This window comes from Dermochelys coriacea, chromosome 16, assembly GCF_009764565.3.
Source record: "Dermochelys coriacea isolate rDerCor1 chromosome 16, rDerCor1.pri.v4, whole genome shotgun sequence".
Lineage (NCBI taxonomy): Eukaryota > Metazoa > Chordata > Testudines > Dermochelyidae > Dermochelys > Dermochelys coriacea.
The window spans coordinates 14,641,010-14,659,276 of NC_050083.1; the positions used below are offsets into that span (position 1 = coordinate 14,641,010).

Sequence of the window (18,267 nt, forward strand, 5' to 3'; positions counted from 1 at the left end):
TTTATTTTCTTGCAGCCGCACTTCCAGCCTTATTGTGCTGCTTGGTATCCATGCAGTGACCCCTTTCAGCTGGTTAATGGCTCATGGCAACACTGCTGAACCATCTAAGACAAGAAATGATGAAGAACCCTGCACCTCATTGAAACTGCAAGGGGAACTTAGGAAGGCAGAATGTAATTATCCAAGTTGGAAAGACTTTGCCCAAGCATCAAGATTTATACGCTCTCTTAGGAAGGCTGTATGGCATCATTACCAACAAGACGTGGTCAGAACCTTGCTTTCACAGCTCATCTCAAAGATGGCATCTTCAGAAGCACAGAAGTCTGCGTATTGGTTCCGGACTGACCCGGAGAGAAGACAGCTACCTATCAAATTACCAATACCAACTCCTACAGCACTTGGGATGTCTCCATTTCATCCAAGTACTCAGCCCTGCTTAGCTTGTGAGATCTGACAGACTCTTACCCCAGAGGGGTGGCTGCAGGTCTGTCCATGATTTGTGCAGGATAAACAGACTAAAATACTGTCGCATAAGGAAACTGGGTGGAGGAACAAAGCTGTTCCTGTAATGCTCATCATTGGGGTGCCGCAAGGGGTGCTGGTGCAGTACGGACGGTCATTCAGTTAGCAAGTTGTGAGACCAAGCTATATCACTGGGCCAGGGCAGTGCTGCAAATCCAGCAAAATTTGGGATTTCTGCTCCTTGAGACTAAGCATTTCAGACAGCGGGCAGGAGAAGGGGGAATAGCCATATCGGAGCATGCATGTCCCCACTGCAGGATAACTAATGGAGATGTATTAACATCAGCCTGTCTCAGAGACATGCACTCCACCTTTGTGATGACTGGCCAATAACAGATCAAGAGGAATATCTCCATCTCCCAGCCCTTCCTTAAATCCATATGTCAGTAGAAATCTGAAAAATACTGCCAGGAGACAAACATCTGAGCGGTGTCCATGGAGTCTCGGTGCAGGTGGGGTGGACGATACCCTGACTCATGGAGTTTACAGAGTGGCCATTGCTCTGGCTGCATTGATCCAACCTAATTCTGAGGCCAAGAAGGAGGGGGGAAAAATACTTTTTGTTTCCTGAATGGCTTCCACCCTGAATCCCCAAAGACCAGATGGGAAAAGAAAGCTGAGAGGGCACCTGTGTGGTAGCACAGAGAAAGATTAAAGAGATAAAACTTCTGGATCACTGAAGATGCTTAAATAGAACCTTTCTTTCTCCCACTATCTCTCTCCCCATCTCCCTGTCTTTATTCTAGGTCTCAGGGGGATTAATGGGCTAATTAGCTCACTTAGTGACAGGACAGTGCACAGGAATGGCAGGCAGGCAGGACCTGAGGCTCTCGCCATCGGTAGGAGAGAGGAGTACAGAGAGGCACACAGGTGCCAGGCTCTGAGTTGTGGGCACCATCTCTATTTGGGGAGCCCCCGTGCCCATTTGCCAGCCAGCCACAGAGCAGCCCAGCACCTGGGAGAGGAGACAGAGCGGGAGCATGTGTTCATTCTCCATCGAGAGTTGGCTTGTGGAGTAGCAGCCGGACCAGAGTGCTCTCTTCTCTGCAGTATTTGGATTCCATCCAGACCCCACCATGCCATGTCAAGCCATGCAGCACCCAATGCTGCTGGGTCACACTGTGCCATGCCAAGCTGCCCCATCCCAACTCCCACAATGCCATGCTGTACCAAACCCCACCATGCTAAGCCACATGGCACTAACCCTCCCCACATGTGCCACTCCCAAGCCAGGCTGGCTACAACCCGTCCTTACTGTGAGTTTCCGTTCTGTGCCATGTCCGGTAAAGCATGCCACAGTCTCTCATTCCCAGGTCACCTTATTGCACAGTGCCCTTCAGAATGCCCCTGACAAGCGGTGGGGCAGGGCATGAAGAGACTCCGAGTGGTGGCTTCTTCCTGCTGCTGTTTCCTCTTCCAGAACTGGCCACATGTTCACAAAGGCCACTCTACTGGTTGCCAGGTTGTGATCATGAGCCACCCAAAAATCAAGGCTTGGTTCAAACCTAGGCTTAAAGTCTTGCAGTTTGCTGGATGCTGCCCTGAGCTGCAGGCTTGGAGATGAGACTGAAAGAGTGAAAACTGTTTTCTTTAGCAAGCTGAGAACTGATGGACTCATCCAAAGCTTCACCCCGCATACCAGGATTAAGTACCGGAAACTCCTGTAACCTGTTGCTTGGTATCCCAGCCCTGTATCTAATCCCTGACAGAAAATCTTCTAGTGAGGAGCTTGAAATGTTTCATTTCAGTTCTCTGTGAGTTGGACTCAAGGCCCAAGGACGTGGTGACCGACCTTCCCTCCAGTTAAGTAGGCTTCGATGGGACATCCTTCTGAGCTCCTACATGGCCCTGTGTGCTATGTACCCTCTTCTTTGCCCCAAGAGCCTGAATACTTTCACTCTCCCAGCCTCTGGGAGCAAAAGCCTGGATCCAGCAATCAAACCCAGGACTCCTGCATGAAGACAGAGCTGACTGATGATACTGCCCTAGGAGCTGGTGGCCATCATGACTACAGAGACCTGCCTAGACTTTCATCTTCAGGTTGCCTGTTCAAATCCGTCCCAAGTCTGTTGCGGCCAAAAGCATTCCCGTTTGACAGCTGGCTGGTGGCTCCTGGGAAATGGGTTTGGTGAGTCTGAGCCCAGTTTATAGCGGAGTCATGTCCAAAGCCGACAGGGCAGCCCCAAGAGAGGCCAAGAACTGAATGGCCCCGGAAACTGGATCTCCTCCTTAGTGCTGGAGACATCCCTCTGGCTCAGGATTGAGGGGGGGCTGACCAGACAGGATTGGGGGGTTCACGCTACAGCTGATAAGACAGAGAACAGGGGTGCGCCTGAGTTTTCAGCCGCGCAATGTAAACAGCACGGAGAGAGAGAACACAACACCCCGGCCTAGCCCATTTCAATTCATTCCTGGGAAATCTGCTAAGAGGAGAGAATAAAACTTCCCTGGCAGCTTTCAAGGGACTGCAGAGAATGATGCGAGTCCCCTGGAGAGGGGCTAGAGTGCCTTTGACACTCAAGTCTCAGACAGATATGCCTACAGCATTGCTCCACGGACAGCAGAGGAAAGCAGAGATGCCTGCGCCCTGCAAGTGACAGGCAGCTGTTACTCTAGAAAGGGCCGGGGGAGCTGAGCCTACCTGAGAGCAGGCACAGGACATATGGGCCCTGATCCTCCTGCCTGATAAAGCCCCTGAGGTCAGGCCCTGCCTGTGTTATCTTACTGGAGCTGTCTGGTCTGCCAGGATCCCTGCTGGGCTCAGAGATAAAGGGGATGGGAGCTGGCCAGGCTTGGTGGGGCAGACTTTGAAGTCACCTCTCCACCTGTCCATTGTCGAGGGGTATCTGTTCCAGAGCAGACAGGTTGTTCTACGTGGAGGTGATCAGCCATTCGTGGCGGGGGGTGGGGGGAGGGTAGAGTTACCACTGGAAACAGCTGTGGGCTCCTGTCTATGCACAGAGACGTATCGTGCCCCTTCTCAGATTAACCCTTTGAAGCATTGCTCCCCATTCCACCATCCCCCCATGCCTCCCCAATCCCCCACTGTCCTCCCAAATCACCCACCCCTCCCTTCTCTCCCCACTCCAAGGAACTCGCCTGGCTTCCCACAACCCTCCCTGTTTCGATTCCCTTCCCAACCTGTCCTATCTGCTGGTTCCCAGTAAACCTAGCTGACACTTTATAGTGGCTCCTCCCTGTCTGGGGGGAATGGTGTGACTGGCGGCTGCAAGGGAACTGTGGTGCTATCGGTTGGTCACGGGAAAGCATTTACCATCTGCTGCAAGAAGAGTGTCTGTCTGTCTCTCTCTCTCTCTCCAGGTGACCCTCCCCCGTTGCTCCTTTTTGGGTGCATTTAATAAGAATATTTTACCCTGCCAGGCACCTTCCATACAAAGACCCTGATGCATTTTAGAGGCGTTAATAAGGAATCTTCATAGCCCCCTTTATGGCGTAGATTTTATTAGTCTCATTGTGCAGAGGGGGAAAACTGAGGCACAGAGCGGTGACGCGACATGCTCCTGGACTCAGTGAGTCAGTGGCACCCCCTAAAGTAGAACCCAGGAGTCCCAGCTCCCAATCCCCTGTTCTAGCTACTAGACTGCATTTCCTCCACAGAAGGCGTGACTAGCATTGAGTTCTCCTTCCCGGATTTACAGTGTCAGAGCCCCATAGGCTGGTGCCCGGAGAGTCTTGGCATTGCCACTCAAACTAGCTCTCTGCATTTTTCTTCTGAGACACCGAGGAAGGAAGTGCTGGCCGTAGCACTGACTGGCTCCGGTTCTCCATTCTCCCTCTTTCCATAGGTTTTTGGTACAGCCCGGAGTGCGACTACGTCCGCCATTGCATCAGCAAATCCCAGGAGATGGTGGAAGGGAAGGTGCGTGTGTCTGCCTTCAAGGGCCAAGTCTACATCCTGGGCAGAGAGTCCCCACGGTCCCTGTATAATGAGGAGCTTGTGAGGTAAGCGGCCAGCTGGTGAACCTCGCCCGCAGTGCATATATCAGAAGGAGCTGGGGCTCTGGGTGACGCAGCTCCGCCAAGGTGTGGGGGTGTCTCCTCTGTCCTTTCTTGTCCTGCTGGTTCTTGGCAGGCCTGGATGTTAGTGATGGTGGAATTGGGTCCTAGCTACAGCCTTGAAATCCAGATTCTGAGCTCCCCAGGGTGTAGGGATAGTGGGTCCTGGTGTTGTAGCGGGCCCCTCTCTGAGATAACAGCGACCAGTGGGGCTGTGGGCGCCGGGCAGGGGAAAGAAGGATGGGGAAACGCACACTAGCTGCAGCCACACAGGGTTGGTGATGGAGCTCCTGTCTTCATGCTCTGCTCTAGCTGATGTCCAGGGTTGCTGTTTGGATGGGTGGGGGTGACAATCTGTGCCTGGAGCCTCCCAGTGCAGTCTTGGTGCCCCCAGGGCACCATGGTACCCAAAGCAAGCTCATACCCCTATAGGCAATTCCCTCCGTTACCCAGAGCCATTCAGCACCTGATGCCTCGGCCATTGAGGTGTCCTTTCCAAGATGCCGCCTAGATCTGCAGGCTGGCACCATGTCCCCCGGGTGGCTGCTCCCTCACTAATGACTGAGTCAATGTGTTCCTGTAGACACTGTTCTGAGCCTCCAATGGACCATGCACCCACTCGGCTTCAATGGGTCACAGGTGGGCAGGGGGTGATGTTAATACCTGTCTCTGAGGAGACACAGTGTGGGGCCTGGGCAATATTGATGCCAGTCTCTCAGGGGACGCAGGGCCCCACGGGCGATATTGATGCCAGGCTCTGAGGGGGCACACAGGGTTAGGATGGGGTATTCTTGACAGTTGGATACTGTGGCAATGGGCATGTTAGAAACCAGTGGCAGATGGGGAGCTCTTAGCTTTGGTAACAGACCTGTCTGAGTCAGGTGCCTGCATTACAAATCCCTTTAGTCAGCCAGCCTGGCATAGCCCCATGGAGTGCAGAGGCCGGGAGCGAAGCTGGAGGGGCCTTTCCTTTGTGTCCCCCATGTCCCCAGCCCCATCCACTGTTCCCGGGAGGGCGACATTCATTGCACGGCCTTGTTGGCCATGCCATGAGCAAACAAAAGCACTGCACCAAGGCCTGCAGCTCCCTGAGAGCTCTGCTGGGAAGCTCTTGCCCAATTCCTGCCACCCAGGGCTGCCTCGAGGATAGCTGGGGATCCAGGCTGTATGGCAGAGGGAGGGGGGACAGGATTGGGGATTTAAAACAAAGCATTTGGGTGGCACATATGGGGTCCCAGGGCCCCCTAGATGCCATCCAAGTTGGTACTAACATATGCAGCTGCGAGAGGACCGGCTTTAACTCCCCAGCCATCGTTTCCTCTGCGCCGAGTATAAAATTAAAGCACGAGTTTTGTTTTGAAGTTGATTTTTTTTTTACACTTTTCCTTTGCTTTATGTTGTCGTCTATCTCTCTCTTCTCCCCCCCCACCCAGCTCCTTTCAATCTCACTATTTAAACGCTTTATAAGCCATAAATACACCCGCATCAGTTTAGAACAGTCAGAGTAAATGTCAAATTATCTTCTCTCTTTCTCTTCTTTGGCATTTTTCCTTCCCTCCCCCTCGAAATCAACAGCTCCTAATAATCCACCCCAACCCTTCATTATGCCTTGCGTTCTCAGCCGTAGAGACTAAATGAATAAAGTATATTTAAAAAAAAAAAAAAGAGGGAGGAAAAAAATAGCGGCTGGAGAGGGGTGGGGCTGAGAAAAAGAGAGGGAGAGAAAAGCAGGGGCACTTATTCTCACTGCGTCGCCAAGCGTTTTCCTTTTCTTTTTGATTTCTCCATGGCTGGTTTGAAAGCCTTTGAGTGACGGCGTCATAGGAACCCGAGAGAAAGCGGTGAGAGGTAGAACCGCGTGGAAATGCCTCGCACAGTAGGTAGAAAGTAACGTAATTATAGAGCAGGGTCAGAACCACTCGAATGAGCAAAAATAAAAGCACAGAGATTTTTCTGTAGCCCGTCAGGGGAGGTAAAATCATTGTAAACTCTTTTTTTTTTTTTTTTAAGGTTTGCAGTTTCTGGAAAATGAGCCATGTTTTTTTTGGGGGGGGGGTGGCAGGAAACAGGAAACTAGCTGGGTTGGGATTTGTTTTCTTGTTTTCTGCTTTGATTGGAGGCAGTTGGGGGATTTTTAAATTTCATATTGTGGCATAAAACGGCAAGGATAAAAAAAAAATGGGGCCAGATCCTGAGCTGGGGTAAGTCAGTGGTGGCCCCATGGTAGCCGATGGGCCAGATCCCCAGCTGGTTTACGTGGGCATTGTTTCATTGCCTTCATTTAGAGCTTCACCCCTTTGCACCAGACGAGGGTGTGGCTGTGTGTCTCCTGGACCCAGTTTTCAGCCCCAACTCGGCCAGTACTTGTGCTGAAATCAACAAGCATTATGGCCGAGTTAGGGCACGAGGGTCAGGTCCCTGTGCTAGGTTGGTGCGAGTAAGTTCTGGCAGATACACAGTTGTGCCAGCACCGATGCCGCTGCGCCAGGGAGCGCACTGGTGCACATGGGGCTCAGGCATCTTTACCACTGTTAGCGAACCCTGCTCGAGGCAGGGTTGGTGGTGCATGGTGGAACCCCCTCCATGTGGTCTACATTAAGTGCTAGTGCAAGTGCGGCTGATTTCCCAGGGATCCCTGCTGCAGACAAGGCCTTGGGGACCCCAGCCTGGACAAATCTCTGGCTTTGAACTCTGCTGTCGTGCTGTCCTACCTCTAGTTTGTAGTGCTGCCTAGTGGGGGTGAGGTGAGGACGCTCTACGGAAGCTGCCAGTCCCTTCAGCATGAAACCTCCCTGAGTAGTGGTGGGACGGGAATGCCGAGGACTGGATGGGGAGACTGGAACCTGCCAGGCTTAGAAAGGAAAACCGGAGCACGGTGGGGTGTGTGTGTGTGTGAGAGAGAAGACTGATGGGAAGAGACAGACAGACGGGGCGGAGGAGAGAGACGGACAGACAGGCGGGGCAGTAGCAGAGGAGAGAGACGGGAGAGAGACAGACAGAGGGGGCGGAGGAGAGACATAGACAGACAGACGGGGCGGTGGTGGAGGAGAGAGATGGGAGACAGACAGACAGACAGGGCGGAGGAGACAGACAGACAGACAGACGGGGCGTTGGCGGAGCAGAGAGACAGACGGGGCATTGGCGGCGGAGAGAGACAGACAGACGGGGTGGTGGCAGAGGAGAGAGACGGGAGAGAGACAGACAGACGGGGTGGAGGATAGAGACAGACAGACGGGGCGGTGGCGGAGTAGAGAGATGGGAGAGAGACAGACAGATCTGGAGGATGGTGTGAATTGCACCCTCAGCAAGTTTGCAGATGACACTAAACTGAGAGGAGAGGTAGATACGCTGGAGGGTAGGGATAGGATACAGAGGGACCTAAACAAAGTAGAGGGTTGGGCCAAAAGAAATCTGATGAGGATTCAACAAGGACAAGTGCAGAGTCCTGCACTTAGGACAGAAGAATCCCATGCACCGCTACAGACTAGGGACCGAAAGGCTCAGCAGCAGTCCTGCAGAAAAGGACCTAGGAGTTACAGTGGACGAGAAGCTGGATATGAGTCAACAGTGTGCCCTTGTTGCCAAGAAGGCCAATGGCATTTTGGGATGTATAAGTAGGGGCATTGCCAGCAGATCGAGGGACGTGATTGTTCCCCTCTATTCGACATTGGTGAGGCCTCATCTGGAGTACTGTGTCCAGTTTTGGGTCCCACACTACAAGAAGGATGTGGAAAAATTGGAAAGAGTCCAGCGGAGGGCAAGAAAAATGATTAGGGGACTGGAACACATGACTTATGAGGAGAGGCTGAGGGAACTGGGATTGTTTAGTCTGCGGAAGAGAAGAATGAGGGGGGATTTGATAGCTGCTTTCAACTACCTGAAAGGGGGTTCCAAAGAGGATGGATCTAGACTGTTCTCAGTGGTAGCAGATGACAGAACAAGGAGTAATCATCTCAAGTTGCAGTGGGGGAGATTTAGGTTGGATATTAGGAAAAACTTTTTCACTAGGAGGGTGGTGAAACACTGGAATGCGTTACCTAGGGAGGTGGTGGAATCTCCTTCCTTAGAAGTTTATACGGTCAGGCTTGACAAAGCCCCGGCTGGGATGATTTAGTTGGGGATTGGTCCTGCTTTGAGTAGGGGGTTGGACTAGATGACCTCCTGAGGTCCCTTCCAACCCTGATATTCTATGACAGACGGAGCAGAGGAGAGAGACAGAAAGACAGGTGGGGCGGTGGTGGAGGAGAGAGACGGGAGAGAGACAGACAGGCGGGGCAGAGGAGAGAGACAGACAGGCGAGGCAGTGACGGAGGAGAGAGATGGGGCAGTGGAGAGGGGAGGGACGGTGGGAAGAGAAGCGAGGGAGAGGGGGCTATAGACCAAGCTGTGGGAATGCAGTCTGGGGAGAGGGGAGGAGTGGCTGGCATTTAGGCCCATGTTGGTAGACAATGAGGATGCTGTTTCTGGTGGTGGGGGACAGGGCTCATGGCCGGAGCGTGTAGAGAGGAGGCTTCAGAGGAGGAAAAGACCCCCTACTGTGCCCCCCCACACCCTGTTTGGTTAAAAGGGTTGCGTTAGGTAAGGGGCCTCCTTGCGTTAGGTAAGGGGCCTCCTGCCAGTCACGTGGCAGAGTAAATTACACCTGTTTTTCAAGAGATGAGGAAGAAAGTTACCAGGGAGGGAGAAGGGAAAGGTTGAGTTGGAGACCTTGGGGCAGCAAACTTTGTGGGGGGGTTCCCCCCTTTCCCCCGCTCTATAATTAATTTGAATGTACTCAGCCCAACAAACGGCCATATCCTAAGATGCCATGATGGGAGGTGCTTTTTGGTGAGCGCCTGCCGGAGGGGCAGCACAAGGCAGAGCTCTTTACTCGATTGGATTTGAATTCCCGGGGGGGCTGAAGCTGTTCTCTCTTTGGAGCCTCTGTCCCTGAGGATGGATCATGGAGCACATGGCGGTTGCATTGGTAAATGGTTCAGGGAGCTGCTGCCTCAGAAGGAGACTCAGGCCTAGACTGTTTTTCCATGGGAGGCTGGGAAGGAGCCAGGGATTACTTGCAGTTCCATTTTACTAATTCCAGAAGGCTCCAGAGCTTCAACCTCCATCAAGACCATCCAGCAACTCCAGACAGTGCAGGAAAAGTCAGTGTCCGGGAGGAAGGGGAAGGATTCCCCTCCAGAGGGCTTTCAGAATAACGAGACCTACTGTATTCTACTGGGTGAGGCCCAGACTAAGGGCCCAGGTTTTCTGCTCACTTGTGCATTGCACGTGCATATAGACACGTTTGGGAGGTGCAAACTTGCATTTACTGTATGTGTGCTTGTATATGTCTCTGTCAAGAACAAATCATGTCAAACCAGCCAAAGAGCCTTCTTTAACAGGGTGACCAGCCTTGCGGATGGGGGGGAAGCAGTAGCTGTGATATATCCCTACTTTAGTAAGGCTTTTAAGATTTTCTCACATGACCTTCTCCTAAGCTGTCACACTCAGGTGCAATCCAGACCAGCGAGTAGTTGTGTCACCAACTGCCCTGCAACCATGTGTGCCTCGCAGTGCTTTGTTGTTCTAGCTTGCAATCTGGGCTGCTCACAACAGCCTACCAGCATGTAGGTCACACCTTAAGTGTCTGGACAGCCATAGTCCTTGTCCAGCAGCTCTGACCCCAGGAGCCTGTCAGCAAATGGCTGACCAAATTCTCAGGTCAAATGGCTGATTCCTTTGTCTAGGTGTGTGAGAGAGAGAGAGATGCCCTGCTGTCTCGAGGATTCTGTTTACTACTTATATGTACATTGAGGGAAACACACATTTCTTCATTCAGGATATGTCTGCCTCAGTTTCCCTGTCTGTTAAGAAGAGCCAATAACATTTCCCCTATCCCACCAGGATGAGGTGATGTTGAACCTGAGCCCTGCGCATGGCTCACTCTGAAGCGGAATTTTGCCTAGTATCCTTGTTCCAAAGGGGTTCTGTATTCACCAGGTAGAAGGCGTGTAAAAAATCAAGCACCTAAATCTCAATGGAAGGCCCTTGAATCAGTGAGTTGGTCGCTTTTGCAGTGCTCCGTACTCACCATTCCCTTGGCACTGCTAGCAATCTGGGGTGCCTGACACAGATGGACGAGGCCAGGGGTTAAGTCATTAGCTGAAGACCTGGATTCAATTCCCTGCTCTGCCATAGTCTGCCTCTGTGACCTGGAGGAAATCGCTCAGCCTCTCAGGGCCTGCACGGTGGGGATGCTAGATTTGCCCTGCAGCCCAGGGCAGCCGAGTGGGGAACTACATTACATGTGTGTGAGCTGCGTGTGCTATGCTGATGGGACCAAATAAGAACAGTAGATTGAAATCAGGTCACTTATTTAGGTGTCGACCCTGGCATTTGGCAGTTTACATCGCTCTGCGGGCGGAGGAGAGAAAAGGCAGCCCCGTGAGGTTTGCAGCTCCTCTCTCCAGTTGCATTTGCTGAGCCAGGGGTGTCCTGATGTTTAATGGTCTGTTTTTCTCTCCCCCTCCCCCCTGTTTTTTGCAGTATGAATGTACAAGGTGACTATGAGCCCTCCGATGCTACTGGCTTCATCAACATCAACTCCCTTAGGTTCGTATTGCCCCAGCATGAACATCCCATTTCCAGGTGGGCCCAGCGTGCGGTGAGCCGCTGGAGCAGGCTTGATAGTGTGCTGGAGATCCCTGCAGACGCTGGTGCATGGAGAGCTTCTCTCACCCATTCCCAGCCAAGAACCTTCCCAGGGAGGCAGGAGAGACATTGGGGGCATAGGTCAAAGATCATCCAGGGTTTCCCTGGCAGTGGGGTAGCGGTATGTGGCTTGTTCCAGCAAGGTCTATGATCACCCTCCCCACATGAGCTCCTGGCATATCTGCTCCCCACTAGCTGTCCCCTGAGAGCCCTAGAACAGCCAGAGCCAAAGCCTTAGCCATGTGGGAACTAGTCAGTTCTTGGAGCGCAGGAATGAAAACTGGCTTGTTTTCTCCTTGATCAGGTGCTGGAGAAAGAGCAGCAGCCTGGCTGTGTCACTCTCTGGGCCTCACACAGTCTCACGCTCACCCTTCCTAGGAGCTGCCCCCGATGTCTCCAATTTTCAGTTTGCAGGAGGCATTTCCTGTGTGGGGCTTGCACATCCTGAGGCCTTGTGTCTGGTGCACTCATGGTCTTTGGGCTAGCTTTACCAGTGCAAACCCCTCCTGCAGGTACCATTTATCCTGGCACAAGTCACGGCTTTGCCCAGGCAAGCTAATCGGGGCCTGCCCTGGCTTGTATTTGGGGTTAAACCCCCATTAGCTCAACTGGTGCAAACCCTGGTTTGCCCTTGTCTACACGCAAGGGTTATCACTGGAACAGACAGACCAATGACTGCTGATGACCGAATCAGCCAACACCTTAGAGTCCACTCCACTCGCCTCTAGCCAGCTGGGGCTGAGGTTGTCTACACTGCCATTGGCGGCATGACTGCAGCTCAGGTGCGCATACCTGCACTCGCTTTAATCTAGTTAGCACAGATTAAAGTCGCGGGGAAGACGCAGAAGCATGGGCCGTACAAGCCCGCCTGGTCCCCCTGGGTGTGTACTCGGGTTGCTAGCCCAGGCTGGAGTCTGAGCCACCTCATTTTCATTGCTAGCCTTAGCTGTGCTAGCTACAGCAAAGCTAGCACAGGTAAGCTAAGCTGTGTTGCAATCACCTCTCCAACTGCAGTGCAGACATAGGCTGCTAGAGGTGAGTGAAATGGTCCAATTGCAGTGTAGAGGGGCTCGAGACACATCAGGTGGTATATGACACCAACCCCCACATCTAATGCCGAGTTAAAAGGGGGATGGGGACTGACTACCTGAAAGGGGGTTTCAAAGAGGATGGCTCTAGACTGTTCTCAATGGTAGCAGATGACAGAACGAGGAGTAATGGTCTCAAGTTGCAATGGGGGAGGTTTAGATTGGATATTAGGAAAAACTTTTTCACTAAGAGGGTGGTGAAACACTGGAATGCGTTACCTAGGGAGGTGGTAGAATCTCCTTCCTTAGAGGTTTTTAAGGTCAGGCTTGACAAAGCCCTGGCTAGGATGATTTAACTGGGACTTGGTCCTGCTTTGAGCAGGGGGTTGGACTAGATGACCTTCTGGGGTCCCTTCCAACCCTGATATTCTATGATTCTATGATTCTATGACTTTCTTGGAAGCTGAGCTGCCCTGGCAGTCCGTCCCACGGCAGTAGATGAGACCATGGGCAGGAAGAAAACCACCCGCTCATCGCTACCCCCTCAGAGGTCACTCAAGTGCCTCCAGCCCAACCTGGACCGCATGGCTTGCATGAGCAATTACAGAACATCTCAGGAAGAGGAGCCTTGGATAATTACAGCTTCCTACAGAACCTCCAGTCTCTGTATTTTACTTATCTCCCAGACCCTGTGAATCCCCTTGAATGCTGTGAAACACACCATATTTACATAATGGGCTCTTTCTTTTTCCATTGCCTGTTAACTGCTTTGTTCTCCACAATAATGCACAATTCCCCCCCCAAATCAATTAATTACACTAGCTGGCAGGAAAAAAAAATCAAACTGTACAGGCCTTAACAAACGTTTGCTCCGACATCCCCTCATTCCCCCTAAATTAATTGAATCGAAATGCGTGTTATTCCTGTTAATTTACAATTAATTTTTTTTTAATCTGGTTTACAGGCTAAAGGAATATCATCGTCTTCAGAGCAAGGTCGCCGCAAAGCAGAATGAATAGCAATCAATAGCGCACGGGGCTCTCACTCCCCTTTCTAATTTTTCGAAGCGCTCACACTAATTGTGTTGGTAATTTATAATTGTAACTCGTCTCCCGGAGTCGGCTTGGAGGTGATGGCTTTGTTACAAGGCTTCTGCAGCAAGTGAAATGGAATAAATAAAAAGGGGTCAACCAGGAGAGGAGCGAGAAAAGAAATTAAAACAACCCAGCTTTTTGTTTCTTTACACGAGTAGGGTTTTATTATTTGATTGTTGCTGTTTGTTCTTCCTGCACTTCGATGGCCAAACTGTTCCTCGAGCCAGCCTTTGTGAGGTTTGCAGTGGATTAAGTGCCTCTGAAGGACACGCGGTTTTGTCCCAGTGTGTACCTTTTTACTGGAGTGGGAAGGGGGAGAGGGAATGTACCCAAACAATCCACTTACCTGCTTCTTCCTTGGTTGAATGCTAAAAGGCCACCAAGGATGGGGAAGCAAAACTCCCATCACTGCTTCTGATGCTTAAGTCATTAAGGGGATGTCATTGTTTCTCTCTTATCCTCTTGAGCGCCAAAGGGTCAGAATTAGGATTTGTTTAATTTAAAAAAAAAACAAAAAACTTTTCCTCAATCTGAGCCCAGAAGGAATGTTCTGTTCCATATGATGATTATTTTTATTTAAATTCCAATTTAAAAGTGATGTTTTATCTTCCTGGGGATGGGGGGGTGGGGTGAGATACAATCATTCCCGGGGGCAGCCTTGACATGGCAGCATTGTGCCAGACCATGAACACCGCTCTCTGGAAGGGGTTGGGGAGAGGGAGGTGAAGCTGAACGAGCCTGCTCTGAAGTGCAAGATAGAAACAAAGACGGGCTTAGATCCAAGGTCCAGCTCATCCACTGCCCTGTCTCTGACAGTGGCCAGGGCCAGATGCTTCGAGGAAGATGTCTGAACCCCATAATAGCAGATGTGGGCCAATCTGTCACCAGCTCATCTTGGGCTCTCATAGTTAGAGTCTGGCTTAAGCTCTGCTGCAGGAGGTTTACTATCCTTGCCAGAATTTTTCATTCACTCTGGCTAGTCTCGGGCTCCATAGAAATGCCCAATCCTTGGCTGAATCTTGCAAAATTCTTGGTGTGCGGAAGGAAGGGACTGTGTGTTGGGCTCCAGCCCAGTTCTCACCATGACCTTCTGGGTGGCTGGAGCATAGTAAGTTGCTAGGTAGCTACGGATTTGTCATCATACTGCTGATGTTCACTAAGCTGGGCTGGGCTCACTTGGGTTCTGCCACTCTGTACTCTGCCTTGCTGACAGCTCTCTCTCCCGGCGCCCATATGCGCTACTCTCCTCCAAATCTCCTCCCTGAATGCCTCTGCCATCCCCCTACCATGCCATGCCCCATGCCAGGAAAAAAAAACCTACCATGGCCAGGGCTCCAGGAACAAGCCTTCTTCTTTCCAAGATCCCTCCTTAGAGACCATTCCTTTCATGTGGGCTCCTTCAGAGCTCTCGCTGATCTCACTGGAACCCATTTTCAGCTGCGCTACCTCCTGTTGTGGTGTATGGGCTGGTCAGAGTGAGAATGCAAGGGTTTGATCCTGCCAGGTGCTAAGCACCCTTAGCTCCCCGTGACATAGGCTTGGAGGCCATGCTACAAGAAAGAGATGCTGCAGGGTATGCACGGGTGTACTCCTATGGATGTGGTTTCCTACAGATGTGGTCTGATACATCACCCACCAGCATTAGAAAAAATCGTCGTGCATTGTGGGAAAGCTGGAGCCACCAGCTTTCCAATGTTGTATAACGTTATTTGCGCAGGTGGATGAAAACTTGGACTATCCTCTCTTGAAATGGTCACTGATCCCTTAAGAGCTTTTTACCAAACAGACTTGGGATGCTGTGAGTAGCCAAAGCACAATGGGACAGTCCAACCCTATTACTCTGGCTTGTAACCTTACAATAAAACACCTCTGCTCCCCCACACACCCCTATACACACACAATCTGAAAACAATCTGATTTGGTTGTTGGAGCAAAATATGAATCCAACTTTTGCAATTCAGGAACATCACCAATGCCCAGTGGATCATCTGAGAAAGCATGAAAGAACTCCACAGATTGGTCTTGTCGATGATGGAGAAATGCCACCATGTTAAAACACACTGAACTACCATGACTTTAAACATGGCAGTCTTTCTCGCCCCAGACCGCTAAGTTGTGTTTAACACAGTGTGTGCTACTCCAGGATGTAATTTCCTGGTGTAGCGGACACAGCGAGAGGCAGCCCCAGACTTTAGGGGCACGTTGGGTGCTGATCTCGTTAGAGCAATCTGACCATAAATTGCACAATGGCAGCTGCTGAGTGCTGAGTGCTTTGGAAAATCTGACCCATGTTGCATTCGAGTTCCATTCAGAGCAGAGCTCTAGAAAGCCTTATTAGTATTGCTATGGCAAATGCTGGCCTGTTCCCCTCAGATCCCTATGTTATCATTTGACAGCCACACTTAAATCCAAGGCCTCTAACCCCTCAGCACAATGGTGCTCTCTGTGGCTTTGGGGGTGTTCAGATAGTGCCGCAGCACATTGATTCCATGCAATTTGAGTGCTAACTGGTTTATGCCATGACACTAGGGTGGGATTAATTTAAGTTGAGAATGGGACACATTGCATAAAACAGCTGTAGATTTTGATCTGAACTCGTGGGAGGGGAAACCAGCTTGGTTTTCTTTGCTGTTGAAGCCGATCATATGTTCTGTTGCATTCATTTTGTCACCTTTGGAAGGTCTACATCGGTGACAGCTTCCTGTTGCAGTTCCCAGCCAGTATGCGGTGTGAGGTCGATGCTGTTTAAACGGAGCTTGTGGGGGACTGAGAATCCAAATGTATAACAATAACAATACCCAGCTCTTCTCTGGTGCTTTTCATCACTAGATCTCAAAGCACTTTACAGTGGAGGTCAGTCTCATTAGCCCCATGAGCCCTTTGCAAGTCTCGTAGGGAAAAACAAATTCTTCTCCATGAAGAATTATCTTACAACTGTAGAACCTAGAGATGGAAAAGACCCAGGAGATGATCTACCCTTCTTCCCGACTAACCAGTGCAGTATTATGCCCTACGCAGCATGTCTTCTTGTGCTTTGGTCAGGTACGTTTACATGTCCCAAGCAAAGGAGCTTCCAGTGTTTCCCACTGGAGATTATCACACCACCATCTCCATCATCTCCCTGTTGGAAGGCGTTCCTCCTGGCAATCCACCCTGATGCCTTGAACCACTCTAATTCCTTTGCATCCTTGGTGCGTCCACGCATCGTGGCTGTAAGTAGGCATCATGTCACAGCAGGTTAGCCAGGCTCTACATACTATCTAGCTCCTTTCATCTTTCTTCCAAAAACCCATCCTTCCAGCTGCTGGGATCATTATAGTGCTTGGCTCTGACCTCCCTCCAGTTTGCCAATATCTCTCTGATTTTAGCCAGCCAAGAACTGAGTCTAATAACTCACCAGACCTATATAGAGGATGACTTGAGCTCCTTGCTCAGTGACTGGATACCTGTGCATAGGGAGCCCCAACATTTGCACTGGCCTTTGTTTAAGTGCATTGAGATATTTAGGCTGGGTTGAGATTTTTGGATGGAAGGTGCTAGGTGAGTGCATAACGTTGTATCTTTCTTTGTTACTATGCTATCACAACATAACTTTTCCCTACCCAGGAACCCAGGCTGGGAGCACCCACTGAACTGGACCCCACATAGATCTTTAATGGAGGCCGTTTGGGTTGCTGAGTGTGGTTCAGGGCACAAACATTCAAGGTGGTCCCTTGTGCAAACATCTGCCAGCTTTGTCCCTCCCTCTCTGCAGCACACCTCCAAGCTCCTAACTATAGGAAAGCCACAGTGCAGGCAGTGGGCCAAATGTGGCTCGTAGGGCTGGCCAGTGCAGTGGTGTGGCTGGGAGGAGTACAGAGCTGAGTGTGCAATACTCCGGTTTGAGCTGGGAAGTCTTCAATCCCATTGAGCCTTGCTCGGGTAGATCTGCAAACTCCATAGCCAGCTGCTCTGCATTAAAGACAACTGCCGTGGAAAGCTGCTCCCTTTGTCTCCCCGCTGCATGGCCAGTGCTGTCTTCAGCTGGAGAACATTTGGATGCCCTTTACCATAACCTCGTTCTTTTCAGCACCCTGCCCCGCTTGGAGGGAGCCAGTTAACTCACCCATCTCTCGTCCGTCCACGTACCTGGAATGGTGGGTGGAGGCCAGCTTCTGAATCCAGGGAGCAGCTCTTTCTCTCCCATCAGTCCAGGGTTTGCGCCTTACAGCTCCTCCAGCCCCCTCCATCCTGTCACAGCAGCACATGTAGGGGGGCTTTGGCAGACAGCCCTGCACAGGGAAGCCCAAAGAGCTGTGGGTAATTGGCAGCTGACCGGCCTTCCTGTTGGCTCTAACCTCAGGCTGATCTGCACACGTCTCAGGCTAGAGAGAAGGGGTCACCTCAATCGATATCTCATCTGCAGGCTCTCCTAGCGGAAGTGATAGTATATTGGAACATGGTAATGGGTCTTGTCTAGTGGAAAAGGCTAATCTTCCCCAGCTGTACAGGATCTCTGCAGGTGTCCTCCAGCTTTCTCCCTCCCGGCTGCCCCGGGGCCTTGTCGCTCACAGAAGAACAAACATTCTTCTTTAAAGCTGCAGCCATCCAATTTATTGCTGGCTCCTTCCAGCCAGTGCAGAATGAACCCCCTTGCACCCCTTGTCAGATATGATGGGCCATCTCCAAGTCACAGCCTGTGGCTGGGGGGCTATTCTGCTTTGGGGGTGCTGACCTCCTAACAGGAGTGAGAAGCTACCATCAGAGAGAAAGAAACCAACTCGAGGGCCTTGCACAGCCAGTAACTGAACAACGCCCAGTTCCCAGGTGGAGGATCCAGGCAGGCGCAGCTGATCCAATGCCCCAGAGCATTACGGTGCAGCCACCATAGCAGCAATGGGGCTTTGCTGGACAGCCCATCAGCCACAGCAGAGGCC

At 51.3% G+C, this 18,267-nt stretch overlaps 1 protein-coding gene across 2 annotated transcripts in view; it reads left to right on the plus strand.

Annotated features, from left to right (window-relative positions):
* ASS1 (argininosuccinate synthase 1) overlaps positions 1-13,500 on the plus strand; it is a 78,747-nt gene extending 65,247 nt beyond the window's left edge. For both annotated transcript variants that reach the window (XM_038374642.2, XM_038374643.2), the window contains 3 exons: positions 4,329-4,485; positions 11,065-11,130; positions 13,222-13,500. In XM_038374642.2, coding sequence (XP_038230570.1) covers positions 4,329-4,485; positions 11,065-11,130; positions 13,222-13,276 — 278 coding nt within the window. In that variant the 3' untranslated portion in view covers positions 13,277-13,500. The remainder of the gene's footprint in view (positions 1-4,328; positions 4,486-11,064; positions 11,131-13,221) is intronic.
* Positions 13,501-18,267: the final 4,767 nt, after the last annotated feature.